The 14,239-nt window shown below is 38.2% G+C and overlaps 1 protein-coding gene across 1 annotated transcript; it reads left to right on the forward strand.

Annotated features, from left to right (window-relative positions):
* Nucleotides 1-237: 237 nt before the first annotated feature.
* LOC143575072 (uncharacterized) lies at nucleotides 238-858 on the forward strand. Its single transcript, XM_077059531.1, has one exon. The coding sequence runs from the start codon at nucleotides 238-240 to the stop codon at nucleotides 856-858; it is 621 nt and encodes a 206-aa protein (XP_076915646.1).
* Nucleotides 859-14,239: the final 13,381 nt, after the last annotated feature.

Raw genomic sequence — 14,239 nt, forward strand, 5'->3', positions numbered from 1 at the left:
GACTTTGATCATTTTCGGCCAAATTGTTCTCGGCCAAGATTGAGGGTTCTCGGGATAGTTTACTGGTTCACTGGTTCTCTAGTTGACTCAGCAGTTCTCGGGTCATTATTCGAGTTCTCGGGTAACTAATTGGGTTCTCGGATAGACGGGTTAGTTCTTGGATCATTAATTGGGTTCTCGGGTCAAGTATCTGGTTCTCAGGTCAGTCTTTAGGTTTGTTTTGGGTTTATAATCATCATGGATCAATCCATCAACGCATCCGTTAACTCAGATCTTCACCATGAGCTAGACTCCATTATGGGGACTGCTACACGTGTGCCCCGTCTGCTGAAGCACGAAGGATTCTATGAATGGAAATTCAGATTCGAAAAGTATGTCAAGATGAAAGATGCTAAGGTGTGGAGGAGCATAGTTGGAGGTCCTCAACCGATCACATATGAAACAGCCGAAGGAGAGATTGCTGTCAAGCCTATCGAATTGTACGTTGATGCTGACTATGACAAGGCAGAAGAAGATGAGGGGGCACTTGCCACTCTTACTATGGCCCTGTCAGTTGAGATTGCTCAAGGATTCCGCGAGTTGCAATCAGCAAAGGACTTATGGCAGGCACTGATAGAGGTCTATGAGGGAAACGAAGACATGAAGCACAGTCGTCAGGACTTGCTGCGCCAAAAGTTTAATATGTTCAATCATGTTCTGGGTGAGTCCTTGGAAAGTCAGCTGCAAAGATTCGTCACACCTGTAACCGAGATGAGGTTAACCAACATACACTTAACTCTCATTGAAACCAACAACAAGTTGATCAACTCTCTGCCACAAGGATGGGATATGAACATTGCTGTTATCAAGAAGACATAGGATCTTTCTAGACTAACTCTTTCTGAGGTGATCGCTATCATCAAGTCATGTGATATGGATGAAAAACAGTGAGCAATCAACCATGCAAATTCGTATATTGCTGCTGGATACGCCGCGTCATCTAACAACGCACTTATATCAGAAGACAACTTCTCCATGTTCAAGTCCTCTCAGGGTGTGTGCTCGCAGCCGTAGCAGCCAAATGGAAGCTTTTCCATGTTCAGATCAACTCAAAGCCAATTCACTCCACCTACACCTTAGCCACAGCCGCCTGCTTCCATACTCTTTCCACAGCCATCTTCACAGTCTCAACCCCAACCCAGTGTTGCTTCTTCCAGCAAGTCTCCTGCCCAAGGACCTGCCATCTCAAAGGAAACTCAAGGGAATATTGCTCTCATGGCAGGCTTCATGAACTGCTATAATGTCTTTCTTACTGGAGACCTTGTTCAACCAGTCGGTTCTACTGAACTGGATCAGATCCATCCTGATGATGTGGAAGAGATGGACATCTCCTGGCAAATTGCCATGGCTGTATTCAGAGCGAAGAAGTTCACCAAAAGGACTGGCAGGAACAATTGAAACTTACCTGCAAACAAAAAGGTGGGTTTCAACAAGGAGAACCTCAGGTGCTACAACTGTCATGAACCAGGACACTTTGCTAGAGAATGCACAAATCCAGCAAAGGAGGGAAATACTGAAAGGGCTCTGGTTCCTGTGAATTGTGCAAGGGGAGATAATGCTGTTGCTGGAAGAAACGAGTAAGGATTAGTTGCACAACAGTTTGACTGGGCTGATTAGATGGAGGTACTTACTATTCTGGGTCAGACTGCAAACCTCGCTCAAGTTGATGATGTTGAAGAAGGAAATGACACTGAAGATCAGGTGAAGAGTCTCCAGTTTGCTTTCATGGCTTCTACTCCTGCTGGTTCATCTGAGATAAACTCTAATTTATGTTCTTGCATGCATTAGAAAGCTAGAGCTATTTCGTGTGCATAATAGTAATCTTGTTAGGGAAATGGAAAATATAAAACATGAAAACTTTACACTTAAGAAGCTTGATAAGGGTCTTACAGAAAAACTAGAAGCATCAAACAAAGACTTTTCAAAACTGCAAAGTGATTTCAGTGTAAAGTGTTGTCACATCTTAGATGCCAATAAGAAAATTGCTGATCTAACCGCCAAACTTGAAGCATCTATTTTGGAAAACGCTAAATTAACGAATAAATTTGAAAACGCTAAGTTCAATTTTAAAAAGTTTGATGTTTCTAGTGCGGTCGTTGAATCAATGATTGAAAAGCAATTAAGATGGAAAGAAAAGAAGGGTGATGGAATTGGGTATAATGAGGTTCCACCTCCATACAATGATAATTATACTCCTTCTCCTTTTGTTATTGAGGAAGATAAAACGAAATCTTTGAAATATAGCAAACCTTAAATTAATGAAAGGATAATACCCGGGTTTGTCAAACCAGCTCAATCAGTTGTGAAAGTGAATGATACTAATGTTTCTACTTCGCGTGCAGATGAAGTAATCATTGAGGATTGGGTGGACGATGAGGAAGATTTACTTGTTTTGCCAAATAAAGATAATTTTAATAATGCTTGTTTTGAATTGTGTGATGTATCTTCTGTTAAGACTAATGCTTGTGTGGGCTCTGTTTTTAAGAGCATAAACAATTGTGTGGTTGAATGTTCTAGTAGTATTAATAAGTGTGATGTATCTTTAAATACTGATGTTAAACAGGAAAATGCTAGTAAATACACACCACCAAAACCTGTAAAAGAAGTAAACACAGGCATGAAAAGTGCAAGTAAATCAACCATTAAGGTCGATGCGAGACAACAAAATTTGCAAAGTAGATCGAGACCAGGAATTGGCCACCCAGATTTACATGTGAAGCGACAAACTTGCTTCAACTGTGGCATTCCTGGTCACATTGCTAGAAACTGCCCGCATCGTCCTTATGTCCCATATTATGGACACCGTCAGAGGAGCGTGCCTCGGAATACTTTCAACAAATCACATTCAAATAAATCAAAGTATTTCAAGGCAAGTCCTTCTGATGGAAATTGGATTCGAGAAAAGGCCGATCGTGCCAAAGTTAGACAAGCAACTCCTGACATGACTCGAAAACACGTCGGAAAACCGAGTTTGGTTTCGAGACCGTCACACGTTTCGGGATCGAAATTAAAAAACAAATCAAATCTTTCACGGTCATCCGATCTTAAACCGGAGACAAAGCAAATCATTTGTGTGAGCCACAAAATTTTAAAACCGAAATACAAATGGTTACCTAAGTCTCCGGTTTCCAAACCTCAGAACTCCTCATGTACAATTCTAGATAATCGGGAAGACATGTCTTGGTTACCTGTATCTAAAATTGATAAACTTGGTGTGCCTAGAGTGACTATGGACTGGGTACCAAAATCTAACCGATCTCGCACATGTTGCAGAAACGGCTATGGAGGAATATCATCAGACCGTGGTTTGTTGATAGTGGTTGTTCCAGGCACATGACAGGGGACATATCTTAACTAAATGACATTCAGATCTTTAATGGAGGGTATGTTTCCTGTGCGGGATGAGAGAAGGGAAAGATTACACAGAATGGTGTAAGAGACTGCTGTTCTCAGGTTATCTGGATGCAACATCAATTGCTGGATTACGGTTTGAAATTTCTTGACACTCCTATTTTCTGTGATAATGATGTTGCCATTGCCATTGTTAAAAAAACCCGGTTTAGCACTCTAAAACCAAGCATATAGATATCAAAATTCAATTTATTCGTGACTATTACGACCGGAAGCTAATTCATCTTGAACAGGTCCACACTGATAATAATGTGGCAGACCTATTTACAAAACTGGTCGAAACAGCCAGATTCAATGTGCTTGTAGGGTTTCTTAAGATGCTGCATTTTGATGACTGAGTATTTTTTTGAGGTTTAAATTGTGTACATAAATTTTTTTTGTCATAATTTATGTACAAATTTAGGGGGAGAAAAAGAAAAATACAAAAAGAGTGTGTGTGTGTGCTTAAAAAAAATAAAAAAAAATTTAAACATTTTGTTCTGTTGCTTAAAATCATGCCGGTTACTCAAGTTCAATGGACATATTTTATATGTTTGGTCCCGTCATCAATTTTTGACTCACGGGATAGCCATTAACCTTAGGACTGAGAGCAACTAGGGCGACTGAACTTACATAAAAAAAATTTTTTCTTTTCTTGATTTAACTATTGGTTTAAGTTCTCTCACTGAAAATTATGTCGGCCGCCTAAAGTTTGAGGGACACATTTTACTATGTGTTTGGTCCTATCGTCTACCTGTAGACACATAGGATAGCCATTCACCTGAAAACTGAAGTTAACTGGGGTGATTGGATTTAAAATTGTCTTCGGGATTATCATCTGGGAAATGATATTAATATTCAGCTAAAGCTTTTAAAAGCTTAAAATTTTTCAAATGAAAATTGATCCAACCTTTGAAAAATGATAGATAAATTGATTCTGCGTGCCTAATGTGTGAAGTTATTAAGCTAAAAAGGTTTTGATAAGTCCTTGATGTGTATGGTAGCTTTCGATGAAAAGTAAAAGTTTGAAGTGATATAAACTAAATCTGCCTAACTTATTGTGGAAAGTTATTTTGGAGATGTTTGCATGTCCCTAAATACATCTCTCCGAATGATTGGCAGAAAAGCAATTACACAGTCATACACGAGCCCGTTATTGTCTTGATCGCAAAAAAAAATTCATTTGAAGCATAAAAACAAAAAAAATATGAAAATTATTGTCATTCAAATTTGTTTTCCAAAAGCTTAAAGGGGTCCCAGGGAACTACAGGGGTGGGGCATACAAATAAGTCCTAAACATCCTGAATGTAAGGCTTGTAAGTCCGGATGGCATGTAAGTTCAACGTTCAACCTTAAAGCTTAAAATTATTTTTGTATAGAGAAAACCTTTTGATCAAGCGCTAGGGGGTTGGAGTCAAATTAGGGTGATCTAGGGAAAGTTAAATTCGCTTTGAGAAGAGATAAGGGGCATCATAGGTCCATAAGTGATTTCAATATAAGCTTTATGCCTAATTGAATCTAATCATATCACTGGCGCAATGAAAATCATGCTAAGTCTCTAATTACCTGCTATCAACCTTTTCACTATGCCATAATATGCTGAAAATGAATCATTGTGAAAATATCTTAATCAATATGATTTCATGTTCGGATCTTTTCTTAAAAGGGTTGCTTGTTTAAAATAGCTGAAATTTGATCCCAAAATATGTTTAATCTACTGAAGGCGGGATGGGTAAATTATTTTTGTTTTTGTTTAGTTTTCCTTCTAATTTTATTTTTTTAGTTTTTTATTTTTACCTTTGGCTGCTCGTATCGAAACAAATGTTTTTAAGAAATCGTTTTTTCCCATGAATCGGGATTGTCTCTAGATCATGAAATTTGACGGCTGCTAGTCTTGATCCTTGGGCCATTTGTTTGACCAATCTGTCCATAATATTTGTGTTCTTGGCCCAGTCATCTTTGGCCCAAGTTGTTCGTGTTAATGGTGTTCTCGTTCCATCCGGGTTCTCGGCCCAGATGGGTATCTCAGAAGTTCAAAGGTTTTGTTTACAGATTTGATTAAGTTTGGAAATGAGTCAAAGTGGTTTATCAAGGTCTTCATCCGTTGGTCAAGTTTGGAAGATTTACTGAGATCGAGGCAGATGTTGATGCTGCTGGTGTAGCTGTAGGTGAGGAACATGTGGTTCCTGCTCAAAGGTACAACAGTCAGTACCTACTGCTGAACAAGTTAAAGAGTTCGAAGCGTTCAAGAAAAAGGTCCTGTTGACTACATTGAAGCCTCCTCAATTAGTCACTACAACACATGTTGAAGGTAATATTGACAAATAGCCAGCCACCGATCTTATTCCACGCAAACGATGAAAGAAAGATTTGAGACCGGGTGTGCGGGCTAGTGATATGATACCTACAACCCAACCAACTGTTGCTGAGCCCGTTACTGATTGAAGCTCAGACAACTCAAGGCCCTTCTAATGCTGCTCAACAAACTCAAGAACAGATTTTTGAAGATATTCTCGAGCACGACTAAAATCAAGCAATAAACCAAGGGGGAGATTGTTGGGCTATATTTTGTGGTTTATGCTTGGTATTGTTAGACTTAGAATGGGCTTAGTTGGGCATTTATATGTAAACCAAAATCTATTGATTTCGGTGGGCTTTACTTTGCTTTAGGCCTAGGTTGGTAGTCTATATATAGCATGTATGTTTACATTTGTAAGGTTGCCAGTTGGTTCTGGGTTGGTCATTTGTTAGTATTGAAGCCGTGACATTGTGTAAGTTGTTAAGGGCTTAAGCACCTGACGTATAATATACGTGTATTTTGAAGCCTTTCTTGTGTGTTCTTATTGCAATTATCATTCACGTATTGAATCAACACGTTATTTTCCGCATTTCATCATTTATTTGGTATCACATTGCAAGATCCTCCGACACGGGACTTACACTATTTGACTTGGAAAAGATGATCAAGCCATTCAAGATTTATAAGACATGGATGACAGCATGTACAAAACAAGCTTTGAAGATAAAGGAAAACAAAAAAAAGTTAATCTGGACAAGTTATGGTCATCTGTTTCTCCTGAACCAAATGGATTTAACTTTCAGAGAGGCAATCAAGGAGCAACTGAAGTTGAGATGAATGGACAAGAAGCTGCACTTGAAGTTTCTAATGAAGGTCCAAGTGATGTGGAGAGCGAACCCATTCAAAGTCAGCAACCTGTTCAGCCTGAAGTGATAAATCAATTTGAAGACCGGGTTCAGTCTTTGTTTGACTATCTAGAAATTGGATCAAATGAAGCATCATCATCTGAGATTAATCAAACTCAAGAAGCTGGTGAAACTCAAGAAAGAATTGAAAGTGAAACTGCTAAGTTCAATATGACCAATCTTAAAACAGAAGTGTCAGCACAACTATTTGTGCAGACTACCTCTGTTGAAAGAAATCATCCTGCAGAGAATATCATAGGAGACTTGCATAAGAGAGTGACTAGAAGCTCTTCTGAAAAAGCAAACATCTGCCTGTATGCTTGCTTTCTATCCCAAGTTGAACCAAAGAACATCAATCAATCTTTAAAAGACAACAGCTGGGTAGAAGCTATGCAGGAAGAGTTAGCTCAATTCAGAGACTTCCATGTACGGGACTTGGTTGACAAGCCCAGAGGCAAGTATGCTATTGGAACCAAATGGGTGTTCAGAAACAAGAAAGATGAAAGGGGCATAGTGATAAAAAAACAAAGCAAGATTGGTGGCTCTAGGATGCTTATAAAAAGAAGTAGTGGACTTTGAAGAAGTTTTAGCTCCAGTTGCAAGACTAGAAGCTATCAGGATCTTTCTAGCGTATGCAGCATCAATGAACATAAAAGTCTATCAACTTGATGTGAAGTCTGCATTTTTAAATGGAAAGATTGATGAGGAAGTGTATGTCACTCAACCTCCAGGATTTGAAGATCCAGTTCATCCCAACAAGGTCTACAAACTCAGCAAAGCACTGTATGGACTGCATCAAACACCAAGGGCCTGGTATGAAGAGCTGTCAAACCATCTTTTGGACAATGGTTTTTGCAGAGGAGCTATTGAAAAGACCATGTTCTAAAAAAGATGGAACAAGGATCTGCTGCTGTTGCAAGTGTATGTGGATGACATTATCTTTGGCTCTACAAATGAACAAATGTGCAAGGAGTTTGAGCAAGTGATGAAATCCAAGTACAAGATAAGAATCAATAGGGGAAATGAATTTCTTCCTTGGACTTCAAGTACAACAGAAGGCTGATGGAATTTTTATCAATCAATCAAAGTATGTTCAAGAGATTCTTAACAAGTTCAAGTGCCAAGACTTCAAGACAGCGTCTACACCAATGGACACACATGAGAAAATGAAACCTGATGAGAAGGGGGAGCCGGTGGACCAGCATGAATATAGGGCCAAGATAGGATCGTTGATGTATCTTACAGCATCTAGGCCAGATATTATGTTTGCTGTGTGTGTCTGTGCAAGATTCCAAGCTAACCCCAACGTCTCACATATGCTAGCAGTAAAGAGGATTTTCAGATATCTCAAAGGAAAAGCAGATTTGGGGATTTGGTATCCAAAGAACCCTTCCTTTGACTTGATGGCCTACACAGATAGTGACTATGATGGTTGCAACATGAGTAGAAAATCAACTTCAAGAGGATGGTAGTTTCTAGGGAACAGGCTGGTGTCTTGGCAATGCAAGAAGCAGACTACAGTGTCCATCTCTACTGCTGAAGCTAAATACAATGCTGCTTCTGCCTGCTGTGCACAGGTTCTATAGATTCAGAATCAACTGCTAGATTATGGTCTGAATTTCTTACTCACTCCTATTTTAATTGATAATACTGCTGCTATGTTTATTGTTAAGAATCCAGTCCAGCATTCTAAGACTAAGCACATTGAGATTAGACATCATTTCATTAGGGACTGTCAGGAAAAGGTCTTAATAGAAATGAAAAGGGTAGACACATATGATAATCTGGCTGATTTATTCACCAAACCTTTAGATAAAACCAGATTTCACTTTCTGTTAAAATGCCTAGGAATGATAAATGCTGATGAAGTGTGATTGAGGATATGTGCTTAAGTGAGATGCTTATTGATTATCTTTGTTACTCACTTTGAATGTTTGAATGATAAATTGCTATGCTTAACTGATCATTCTAATTGCATGAATCATGTATGTGACTATCTTTGTGTGAAAAATGTGTTATGATTGTTGATTACAACTTTCAGTACTTTGATCTGTGCTTGCATGATGTATTTCTGTGGTTTTAAGTACTTCGAGTATGACTCTGTGCTTGATACTGTGCTTGTTACTCCTCGAGCACAAGCAGGAGTACTTGGGAGACACTTCTAAGTCTTTCAAGAACAGATGTCATAGCTCAGTTGCTTGAGCATAGATTCTTATCTTGAAAAACTTTATACGTATTTCAAGCACGACTCTGTGTTTAATGGTGTGTTTGATGTTCTTCGAGCACAAACAAACCATACTTGAGATCTCTCAAGTAATTCGAGCACAAATGATAGGTTATTAATGGTCGAGCATGGACATGTGTTCTAGAAAACTTTCCAAGTATTCCAAGCACAAGTCTACTGCTCGAGCCACAGTTAAGTCTTTCGAGCACAAGTACTGAAATGATAGATTTGAGGTTGCTCGATAGACTTTCGAGTATGCTCGATGAATTTCTGAGCATGCTCGACAGACTTATGTGCTTATCTGAATGACTTATGCTGTCTGAATGAATCTATTTGACACTGTTGAAGTGTGTGCTTGTTAATTGTGCTTAATTGACAACACTGTTTTCAGAATCAATGTTTTAAATGAACTTACGAAAGAAATGATTTTGAAACTGGCAAATGTTTTGACTAAGCCACACTGTTTTTGATGATCTCATATGAGATATGATAAGATTATTCAGTTATAAGTTTTATCGAAGTTTAAAGGTTTTTGGATAGGAATTGTATCCAACCTTATGGGAAATGATAGTATATTGTTTAAAATCTCTAACCCATGGAAAATAGGCTTAAAGGATTCCTGTTCAGAAAATTAACATTTTGCTTTGAGTATCTTTTCATGAGTGTAGTGACATGCGTGATATAAATATAATGAAAATGCTAAGTATGATGTGGTGACTCATTTAAAGACCAAGGTATGTTTCCTTGCATATCTCTCCGAATGATAGGCAGAAAGGCCATTATCCAATCATACACGAGCCTGTTGGTGTATTGGTCACAAAAAAATTCATTTACAAAGTATCTGAGCAGATATAAAAGTATAGATATACAAAAGCTTATAAAAAAAGAAAAAAAAAATATATATATATATATATATATATATAGAAAAATTGCCTCAAAATAGTATATCAAATAATAATATATCATGACTTAAGGGGCACTAAGGGAACTACAGGGGTGGGGCATCCAAATAAGTCCTAAACACCCCGAATGTAAGGCTTGTAAGTCCGGATGGCATTTAAGTCCAACGTTCAACCTTACAGTCTGATATCTATATATAATTTTCTAATAAACTGCTCATAAAACCAAATTTTGACCAAGGCATCAGGGGGTTGAAGTCAAATTGGGGTGATTGGAGAAAGCTAAATAAGATTTGAGAAGAGATAAGGGACAACCTGAAATCCAAAATGTAACCATTCTTCACTTAAGCTTTAATTGAACTTTAAGTATATTATAAATGTCATGATAATCATGCTAAGTGCAATTACCTACTGTTAACCTGACTTAAATTGTAATAAGGCTTACTATGATATGGTGTGAAAGTTTTTAAACAATCTGATCCCATGTTGAGATCTTTCTATGAAAATGTTTTCAAAAAATATTCAACTGAAATTTGATCTTTTATTTCACCTTAAACAAATTGCTTAGGTCAGCTCACTATACTGAAATGATTATCTTTTATGCAAAATTGCAAATTTGAGTAAAGGATATGTGAAAATGTCTAAACTGACTGGCATAAGATGTGTTGTTTTTCACAATCTGAACTGAAAACCAGTTATGTGTTTCGAGCAAAGAAACCTTGTTTGGGTGCTTACATTGCTTCGACTATGCTATATGACTTGTAAGATTCATCTATGTATTTTGAGCATGCATCTTACTTTCGATCACATGCTATGATATGAAAATTGATGTTATGTGTTTCGAGCATGATTGCATGGTAAGTAGTTAGACTTACGTTTTCGAGCACAAAGAACTGAATGATAGGAGACATCTAAAGTGTTTCGAGCATAGTTGTGTGCTAGGCATTTTGGTCTGTGAGTATTGAACTTGGCAAGGTGGTGACCTAATTACTAAGTGATTCGAGCATAGCTGTGTGCTAGATACTTAGGTGTGAGGTTCAAGCTGAGGATCTTGATAGATGAATTTGTTAAGTTGTTCGAGCAAACTTGTATGCTAGAATCTTAGTGTTTGAGTACAGGCATAGGAAGGATTAAATCTGCTAAGGCTTTCGAGCATGAAGGTACCTCGAGCACACTGGGTTATAGTAATCTAAGTAATGTCGAGCATGATGCATATTCGAGTAAGGTTCAGCAATGAGTGTGTCTCAAATATACATGCCTAAGGGAAGTTTACTAAGTATTGTCGAGTACACTTCTTGTTGAGCATATCCTATACTCGAACAATAAAACTATAATCAATTAACACTTGGCTAAGGCATCGAGCACAAGTATATTCGAGCAAACTATCTCGAGTGTACTAGTGCTCGAGCATTATAATCATACATGTAAGTCGAGAAAAGATTGTACTATGTACTCGAGTACAATGGGAGCCAGCTGTTATTTTGGCTATATGCTCGAGCAAGGGAGGTACATTAAATTTGAATTTAAATGATAACTGTCGTGCACTAAACAACAAACAAAGGTACTGCACTACCCAAACGTTAGGTATAAAAGGGGGACTTAGAAACCTTTTCACATATTTCTTCTCCTTCTCTTAAAACCTAATAGCAAGCCTTTTGCTCGTGCATCCCCTTCTTACTCGAATACTCAATCTCTGCTCGAACATACTTCAACACTTAGCCATTAGCTCTGTTTCGACCTCGGTAAGATATCGTTAATCGATAATCATCTCACCGATTTGGAAATTAGGGTTTCCAATTGACTTTCGGACTAATTGTTTACTTGTTTTTGCAGGTACGCATATTAATACGGAACAAGTTACTGAAGAAGCTAATCTTCTCTAACTACCTTCCCATATTGTTTCTGCAACTTTGTGTACTGACTATTGTTTTATTTTTGCAGAACTGATGGCCCTAAAATTTGAAAAGAGGCACAATATATGCGCTCAGTTGGAGCTAGACGATGATAACAGAGAGTTGGAGCTAATGATCACTTTTATGAGGAATTCCAACCTGAGAGTAGCCCTAACTGACAGCCCTACAACTTACAGGAACCACATTTCAGATTTTTGGTGCTCGGCCACTTATGTGAATGACGTTAACGGGAAGAGGATTGAGGCCTCTGTCCTAAATCATGATATGAGATTACAGAAGCTTCAATAAGAGCTACATTGAACCTGAACGACAATTTTGAAGCTCAACCATCCTACTCGGTCCCAAGACTGTTGAGAGTCTTTCAAGCGACTATGGGTTACCAAGGAGGTGTGAAAGAGGGGCAATTTCAAAAGGGTAGCTTCCCACTGATATACCGTTTCCTAATCCATCATGTCATCCAGTCCATATCTCCAAGGAGAGGGACTTGGACTCTTCTGAGCAGAGAACTGGCTACCCTGACAGTGGCTATCCTCTACCAACAGTCGTTCAATGTGTCAAGACTTATTTTCAACGGATTGGTATCACATGCTAAGAAAAATATCAATCAGAGATTTCTAATGTATCCTAGGTTCCTACAGATATTGATAAAAAGGTCATTACCAGACCTTCCACGAACAGGAGAAGTTTTGAAACTTTAGGATCCGAACATCTGTCAAAGAATGAAAGATGCTCATAGTAAATTTGAAGAAAACGATGATTGGGATGTCCTCCCATGGCTGCTTGGGCCAGCTTTAGGTGCCATTGATGTGCCGAGTACCCTTGGAAACAGTGATTCTAAAAGAGATGATAGTGATACTGATGATGATCAGAATGATGGAGGGGATAATGGTCCAGATGGTGATAATGCAATTGATGAAGGCGATGATGCAGAGAGAGTGAGTGGAGATTCGGGAGTGAATGAACAAATTGTTAATCCTTCTGGGAATGAGTTGAGTGTATTTGCTGGAGATGAATCTAATGTTAACTGGGAAAATTAAGAGAGCAATAAAGGACCAGAGTTGGAAGTTAATACTCAAACTGATAAGCCGGTTGAGAGTCCTAGCAACAGAACTACTGAGCCTATGGATGATGATGTGTTTGTAGCAAATGTAATATCAAATGTTGCTGATACCATACATAAGATTACTCCACCAGATTCACCACCTCCTGAGGTATACAATGATGATACTGACTGATGTGTTGTAAAACACACGTATTTTCCGCACGTTTTATTTACGTATTATATTATATTTTATATGTTTTAACTCGTTTTAGATAGCTTTTACATAATTTTATTCATGTTGTAGGTTTTGGGTGAAAGAAAGAAAGAAACCGAGCTTTTGGAGTAGTTTACGAGCCTTTTACGCATACGTTTTCAAGTAAAAACTCAAGGCCCGATCCGTTACATCATGGAAAAGCCCAAGCCTCATATTATAACATAACATAAAAAAAAAAAAAAAACCCTAAGTGGGCAGCTACCTGGCGATCGCAGCAGGCAGCAAAGGAGGAAGGAAGAAAAAGTTTTTTCGGCTTAGGGTTTGATCGTGTGACGGCTAGGGAAGGAAGAAGACACAAGAACCAAGCCTCGGGGATGTTTCTCATCAGTTGCAGCAGCCAAGAACAGCCTGGAATTCATCCATATCCTTTCTTTTCATAACATTGTTCATCATCTTTTTATACTTGTTCAATTTATTACTAGTTTTGCGATTGATTGAAAGATCGAAGTGTTTATGAGTAGGATTGATTGTTGAATGATTTTTGAGATGATTGGTATGAGTTTTATGGTGTTTTTATTGAGTATATGCTGCTGTCCAAATAATATGTTAGGCTAATCTTGTTAGTTCTACCTAGGAATGATGATTATTGTTAGGTTTTGATAGGTCTTATGGATTGTTTGATTGATAGACTTAAATTGTTATTGTAAAGTTTGATTTAGACATGAAATAGGTTGTGTTTAAGGGCTGAAAATTTTGGTGATTCATTGCATAAACCCCGTGTGTTGATTGATTAATTTTGTATTGATTAATCGGTGCATTGTTTGATTCTAGACTTGGTGTTTAGGGTTTGTTTGCGGTAGGAACAACCATAAGGTTTTGTTGCATGATTATTTGGTTAAAGTACAGCGGTTAGGCACCTTCTTAGAGACCGAGAGGTGATAAGAAGTTAGGGTTGTCTCATTGCCTTTACATGCTAGAATAAGGATTGCACGAGAGCGAGTTCGTTTCTTGTCAGGTTTAGGTGTTTTGAGCGACTAGTTGATCTATTTTGGTTTAAGTTAAATTGTTCCTCTATCCTTGGTTGTGTAGTATTCATTGCCATTAGGGTCGAGTGTTGGTGAGACCGAGAGGTGATCCTTCATTAGAACACGTCAGCAATTGTTTCCCGGTTTGGTCGTTTTAGCCGATTTTGAGTAGTTTAGGCTTGTTGAGTGAGACCGAGAGGTGATCCAGTGAGCCCGAGTGATCCTTAGTCGTGTCATATTTAGGGACCGGTGTCTTGAAGTCATTCAATCCATTAGCTTGTTAGGCCTA

Source organism: Bidens hawaiensis, unplaced genomic scaffold, assembly GCF_021521415.1.
Source record: "Bidens hawaiensis isolate Kalapana, Puna unplaced genomic scaffold, B.hawaiensis_p1.1 tig00001412_1, whole genome shotgun sequence".
Lineage (NCBI taxonomy): Eukaryota > Viridiplantae > Streptophyta > Magnoliopsida > Asterales > Asteraceae > Bidens > Bidens hawaiensis.

Excerpts from the sequence above, each read along its gene's own strand:
- LOC143575072 (XM_077059531.1), top strand. The coding sequence starts at position 238 with ATGGATCAATCCATCAACGCATCCGTTAACTCAGATCTTCACCATGAG.